This window comes from Macaca fascicularis, chromosome 7 (genome assembly GCF_037993035.2).
Source record: "Macaca fascicularis isolate 582-1 chromosome 7, T2T-MFA8v1.1".
Classification (NCBI taxonomy): Eukaryota; Metazoa; Chordata; class Mammalia; order Primates; family Cercopithecidae; genus Macaca; species Macaca fascicularis.
The window spans coordinates 140,831,859-140,838,805 of NC_088381.1; the positions used below are offsets into that span (position 1 = coordinate 140,831,859).

Genomic DNA, 6,947 nt, shown 5'->3' on the forward strand with positions numbered 1-6,947 from the left:
TGTAATGACTTTGACAGATCTTTTACTATATCATGAAAAGATCAGGCCAGACGTGGTAGCTATAATTCTAGCACTTAGGAAGCTTGAGTCTGGGAGTTTAGGACCAGCCGGGGCAACATAACAAGACCCTATCTCAAAAAAAAAAAAAAAATTAGGTATGGTGGCACACACTTGTAGTCCCAGTTAACTCAGGAGGCTGAGGTAACTCAGGAGTTCAAGGCTGCAGTGAGCCCTGATTGCACCACTGCACCCCAGCCTGGGCGACAGAGCAAGACTTTGTCCCTAAAAAATGGGAGAAATCAGTTGCATGTCATCTAGACCAGGTGGCCTGCGCTCACACTTGAACATTCCGTGACGTCAAGAGCAGCAGAATCCCCAGACATTAGCCAGGATACCTCCAAGCCACTCGTGGCATCACACAGCCAACCAGGGCATCTTGTCATTGTTCTAGCACAACAGGGAGACTTGCGTTATCTGTAGAAATGCTGTCTGTTAATGAGTTTGTGTTTTGGCTCGCATGAAATCACAGCCCTGAGGAATCTTGAGAAGCCATGTCCACATGTAGGTGAGTTTTCCTTTGCATTCTCTCACTAGCCTGCCATGTGTCTTTCCTCTTTCCTAGTGGGGCAGGACTGCTACACGAGAATCTGGAGCCTCCACGATGCCCACCTACTCAGAACCATACCCTCCCCGTACCCTGCCTCCAAGGCCGACATTCCTAGTGTGGCCTTCTCGTCGCGGCTGGGGGGCTCCCGGGGCGCGCCGGGGCTGCTCATGGCTGTCGGGCAGGACCTTTACTGTTACTCCTACAGCTAATTCTGCAGGGTACAGCCCAGAGCTATGTGGATTTGACTTACGGGAGGAAAGCGTAACTTTTTACTGCATCTGATGAGGGCGTTTTAAGTGACAGTGTACACAGATCCCATCCTCTGGCTGCTAGGAGAGAAGTGCTGAACGTTCCGTGTGGAGACACTCAGGAAAGTTATTTGAGTTAAATTGCTGGCTCAGAGAGCTTGGAAGTCCTTTTCATAAAAGGTACCTATTTCCTTTTCTTATTGAATTCTTAGAACTTAGTTAACCCTCCCTACCTTTTCTTAACAAAAAAAGACTTTTCTAAGGACTGAAGATTGGCAAAAACTAAAAGCTTCTTCCACCAAGAGCCCATTGGAGAAGCCCAGCGATGAGACGGTGAGATGGTTTGAGCCCTCGGTGCCTGGGTCCCAGGACGACCTGCATCTGTACTTGGGGAAGCCAGCGGGAGAGGATGGGGAGGTTACTTCTCTAAGTCCCTGCAGAAATATTGAAGGCTGGAGTTTGGAATCCTTAAACTTGGCCTTCTCAAACTCAACAGCAGATCTCCGGGATTCTCCTGTTATTATCCAAAGGCATTGGAAGGAAAGATGGATCTTCTTACATGCGAGGAGTTTTAAACAGTCCTTAACATACCTTTGTTGAAGCACCTCTAAGGTACAGCAGCTCTGGTTTCTATTACAGTGACTTGAATGTCAGATTCAAGGGCCTGGCGTCAAAGTGAATCGGTTTTGACTTTTTGCAGTCTAGGAGCGACGGTTTGTGAGATGTTTATTCAGTGTTAAAGAGCCTGTTTTTCTACCAAACAATAAACCAAGAAAAGAATCATGGTGTGACGTGCGCTTCTGTGAATGACTCAGGAGATCATGAAGCTTGGGCTGCTGGGACCAGCTTTCATAGCCTTCCTGGAGAGCTTCCCTGGGCCCCTCCAGACCCACTCTGCCCTCATCATCTCTCCATCTCCACCCTGCTCTGTGCATGCCCGAGAGACTCACCTCTGGACTAGGTCAGGGTTCCCTGGCTCGCAGCAGCCAGGTAGGTTCAGCCCGTGGGAAGCAGCAGCAGAACACGGAGGGCAAGAGAAGAGGGAGGTGGGATCGCTGGTTCCCCGGCTCCCTTCTGGCTGGGCTATGGGTGGCTGTAACTAAAACCCACCACTTCTATTGGAAAGTGCTCAGAGAGAGCCGGGTTCCAACAGCTCTCCATTTGTCCCTTCAGACCTACAGCTGGTCATCACACCTTACTGTTACTGGCCCAGGATGCCTCACTAGGTAGACTCTCAGCCACTTGAATGTTCCATCCGTTTCCTGCCAGTACCCTGACTAATACAACGTATTCTATAGAGAACCAAAAAAAATTTTTTTAGAGACAGGGTCTTATTCTGTCACCCTGGCTGGAACACAGTGGCAGGTTTTGGCTTACTGCAACCTCCACCTTCTATATCAAGGGATCCTCCCACTTCAGCCTCTTGAGTAGCGGGGACTACAGAGACAGGGTTTCACAGTGTTGCCCAGGCTGGTCTTGAACTCTTGAGCTCAAGTAATCTGCCCGTCTCAGCCTCCCAAAGTGCTGGGACTACAGGCATAAGCCATCACACCCGACACCAACTCATGTAATTTTACGACAGAAGGAACCATAGTCTGGGGAGGGAAAAAGGAAGAACCTAAGTGTTTAAAGGCTTGAAAATAATGTGGTGTACACATTTTGAAAAAGCTTTTTAATTTTCTTTTTTGAGACAAGAGTCCCACTCTCTGTCACCCAGGCTGGAAGTGCAGTGGCATGATCACAGCTCACTGCAGCCTCAAACTGCTGGGCTCAAGCGATCCTGCAGTCTCAGCCTCCTGAGTAACTGGGACTACAGGTGTGTGCCACCACGCCTGGCGGTTTTTTGATTTTTTTGTAGAGATGGGTCTGGCCATGTTACCTAGGCTAGTGTGAAACTTCTGGGTTCAAGTGGCCCTCTTGCCTCAGCCTCCTAAAGTGCTGGGATTATAGGTGTGAGCCACTGTGCCCAGCCTGCTTTGTTTGTTTTTTGTTTTTTTGTTTTGAGACGGAGTTTCGCTCTCGTTGCCCAGGCTGAAGTGCAATGGCGCCATCTCAGCTCACTGCACCCTCTGCCTCCCGGGTTCAAGCGATTCTCCTGCCTCAGCCTTCCTGAGTAGCTGGGATTACAGGCACGTACCATCATGCCCAGCTACTTTTTTTGTATTTTTAGTAGAGACAGGGTTTCTCCATGTTGGTCACTCTGGTCTCAAACTCCTGACCTCAGGTGATCCGCCTGCCTCAGCCTCCCAAAGTGCTGGGATTGCAGGCCTGAGCCACCGCACCCGGCTCGGTTCTTAAATATATTTAATCTGTCCGCCTGAGTTACCTAAGGCTGTGACCTCTTCCCTCTCCCACCAGCAAACCCCAGGGCAGTTTGTACTGTGCCCTCTCAGCACTGTGGGTGGCTGACAGTCTTCTGTATTCTCTTCCCCACTTTCAGGATCATGGTGGTACAGGAAGGGATGGCTGGATAGTAGATTACATCCACATCTTCGGGAAAGGACAGAGATACCTCAACAGGAGAAGTTGGGTAGGGACAGGCACGTGCTGCCTCCATTTCCAGCCTCATCATGGTTCCTAGGCCATAGCGAAGCCTGGTTGAGGGGAAGAGGCCCAGGGACTGCATCCTTCCAGCTTTTCTTCACATACACAAGCAGATGGTGCCACAGTGCTGCCTGATATTAGCTAATAAGCACCCACTGTATGTCAGCCCCCCCGCCCTGTATTTTTTGAGACATGGTCTCACTCTGTCGCCCAAGCTGGACTGCATGAATTGCAGTAGCACAGTTACGACTCACTGCAGTCTTGACCTCCTGGGCTTGGGCAATCCTCCCACCTCAGCCTTCTGAGCAGTTGGGCCCACAGGGTGTACCACCACATTCAGTTAATTTTTTGTTTTTTGTAGAGATGGAGTCTCCCTATGTTGCCCAGGCTGGTCTTGAACTCCTAGGCTCCAGTGCTCCTCTGGCCTCAGCCTCCCAAAGTGCTGGCATCACAGACATGAGCCATTTGTAAGGCGCTTCTCACCCTCACACTAACCCCACAGCACAGTTTGGGAAACAGGTTTCTTGAGTTAAAGTGGTTTGGCGAGAAGGGCTGAGCTGGGATTAAGATTCCACTCTTCCCAATTCTGAAGCCCCCGTTTCCCTCACTGCTGTGTCCTGCTCCTTTTCCGGGCCCAGATGAACAACAACGGGAAAGAGTTGGGAGAGATTTTTCTAATAGAGTAAACCCTCCTCCCAGCCCAGCTCCACCATCCTGGGCCACTCCTCCAGTCGCATGATCCTTTGTACATTTGGTCCAATTGATTTTGAGCCCATCCATTTTTTCCACATGGGTCAGAGACAAGGGTGACATTTTTCTCATTTCTCGTGGGAGAAAGCCCAGCTCTGCCAAGCCCAGAATTTCTGACCCCTCCTGTCCCAGCACAAACCGTTCACAGTCTCCCCGCTATTATTCCTGTTGCGGGGTTTTATTTCTAGGAAGCCTGTCCCTCAACCTTACCAGCCCTTGGCTTTTCAACCCAGAGGCTCGGGACATTTGAGGATTGCATGTTCGGCTGTGGGCATGGGGAATGCAGTGACTACGCCTGGTTGGCATCCCATACCACACCCAGGGGAATGGGGAAGCCAAGAGGTGGACTGAATGCAGGCTCAAGCCTCTCTCCTCACCCCCGAGGGCATCCTCTCCAGCAGGGGACTGGGCATGACCACTGCAGTGCTGGTCTGAAACCGGTCAGTGGGTTCAGTGGGAGGTTTGACTGCTGCGGGAACACCCCAGCTCTCTGCCAGAGCACATCCGTCTTTGGAGAGGCCGCCCACCTCCCTCTGTTCTACCAGCATCTCTTCCCTTCATAGCCCTCAACCTGAATTTCTAAGACAGATGTTTAGATGAACTCTCAATGTTACTTTACATGAAAAAAATTTGTGTCTCCAAGTGTGCTGTTTCTTCCCTGAGATTGGAGGAAGGAGCCAGCTCTATTCTTGGCTTCTCTTCCCACTGGAAAGGTGATGAGGGGAGAAAGGGCTTCTCGGGCCTATGCCCTTGCACTCCATACCAACGAGTGCCAGGTTTGAAAGGAGGGGCTTCAGTTCTCCCCTGCCAGTGGGATAAGGAGGAGCCATACTACTCAACCTCAATAAAGCACTTGCCCAGCTAAGAGCAGAGCCCCAGGTCAGAGCTGGCTATTGTTCCATCAAGAACAGAGCAAAAGCTACGCTTCATGGTTAATGCCTGTAATCCCAGTACTTTGGGAGGCTGAAGTGAGGCCGAGACGGGAGGATTGCTTGAGCTCAGGCAGGTGGATCCCTTGAAATCAGCCTGGGCAACATGCAGAAACCCTATCTTTACAAAACACACACACACACGCATACACACACATGCACACACACTTTATATATAGATAGAGAGACTCACTTTTAGCCCAGCCTGGAGTACAGTGGTGTGATTTCAGCTCACTGCAACCTCCGCCTCCCAGAGTTCAAGCAATTCTCCTGCCTCAGCCTCCCCAGTAGCTGGGATTACAGGCGCCTGCCACCACGCCCACCTAATTTTTTTGTATTTTTAGTGGCGATGGGGATTCGCTATGCTGGTCAGGCTGGTCTCAAACTCCTGACCTCACCTCAGCCTCCCAAAGTGCTGGGATTATGGGCGTGAGCCACCGTGCCCAGCCCAGGATGTCATTTTTCAAGTATTCCCTTTCAGTTTATTGGTGGCCAAGGGAAAAGCCAAAGCAGATGATGGATAATTAAGAAGGTGGGGCTTTAGAACACAAAGCTTGCCAGAACTCTAGTGTGGGTGGAACTTGATTGTATTGAGTCACCATAAGTGGACAAGGAAGGAGTGCTTAGCAGGTGAAGGGGGTATAGCTCAGGGGTAGAGCATTTGACTGCAGATCAAGAGGTCCCCGGTTCAAATCCGGGTGCCCCCTTCCCGGATGTTTTCTCACTTCCATTTAAAAGTAAATACTGTCAGCCACAGTGTTACCAGAAGATAAAGGAACTTTCAGCTTGCTGTTGTGTTGAAATTGTTCCTCCCACATTCCAGCTGACCACTAGAACAAAAAGCCCCTTTAGGACCTCCTTTGTATTCCATTAAGACCAAGTCCCTGGGGAGATTCTAAATCTGTGAGTAAGTCTGAGAGCTGTGAACACAATTTGGCCATCGGGTGTGTGTCGAAGTATATATATAAATGTTCCTTCAACATATATTTTTGAAAACTTAGTACATGCAAAGTTCCCTTGAATTAAAACATGAAAGAAGGGCCAGGCACGGTGGCTCACGCCTATAATCCCAGCACTTTGGGAGGCCGAATTGGGTGGATCACTTGAATTCAAGAATTCAAGACCAGCTGAGCCACATGGCGAAACCCGCCCCCCTCCCCGTCTCTACTAAAAATACACAAATTAGCCAGGCATGGTGGTGCGCGTCTATAATCCCAGCTACTTGGGAGGCTGAGGCAGGAGAATTGCTTGCAACCAGGAGGCAGAGGCTACAGTGAGCCGAGATCATGCCACTGCACTCCAGCCTGGGTGACAGAGAGACTCCATCTCAAACAACTCTTTGATGACATCCTTTGCCATGGTCCTTAACACTACACAACTGCAACCAGCCACTTTATGGGTTTTCCCTGTCAGTTTTACAGTGGCCCACCCCTTCCCCTGGTTTCTTGTCATCACCCTTAATTTGGGTGATCTGGTGTTCAGCACCAAGGGCCTTCACCAGCCACATAGGCAGGCTCATCACAGTTGGGGACAGCTCACGAGGATGGGGACAGCACACGAGGATGGGCCCAGCACTTTTCTAAGGCTTTGGCAGCTTCTCGAATTCCACGTGCTAGGCCATCGTGGATGAGGGCGGCTTTCAGGGCCTCTTGTAAAGCAGTGTTAAGGTCCATGACACCTCCAGCAGTGATGCCTTCCTGGGCCATGGCGGTGGGTTAGGGAGGAAGCTGATTCTTGAACACACCTGAGCCTCTGCCTCCGCGACTCAGTGGCGGCGGGTAAAGAGCAGCAGTTGGTTCTTGGTTAACACTCACTGCACCTAAAATGTGGTCTAGGTTGCATGAAAAGGGGTTAAACTTGGCCAAGACA

At 50.4% G+C, this 6,947-nt stretch overlaps 1 protein-coding gene and 1 non-coding gene across 11 annotated transcripts in view; both read left to right on the top strand.

Annotated features, from left to right (window-relative positions):
• Positions 1–1,632, top strand: part of DCAF4 (DDB1 and CUL4 associated factor 4) — a 34,232-nt gene extending 32,600 nt beyond the window's left edge. For all 10 annotated transcript variants that reach the window (XR_012415919.1, XR_012415921.1, XR_012415920.1 and 7 more), the window contains one exon: positions 623–1,632. Coding sequence is in view for 6 of the 10 variants with exons in the window: in XM_005561713.5 (XP_005561770.2) it covers positions 623–816 (194 nt within the window). In the remaining 4 variants the exon portion in view is untranslated. The remainder of the gene's footprint in view (positions 1–622) is intronic.
• Positions 1,633–5,713: 4,081 nt separating this feature from the next.
• TRNAC-GCA (transfer RNA cysteine (anticodon GCA)) lies at positions 5,714–5,785 on the top strand. Its single transcript has one exon. It is a non-coding gene; the product is annotated as a tRNA-Cys (tRNA).
• The last annotated feature ends 1,162 nt before the right edge of the window (positions 5,786–6,947 follow it).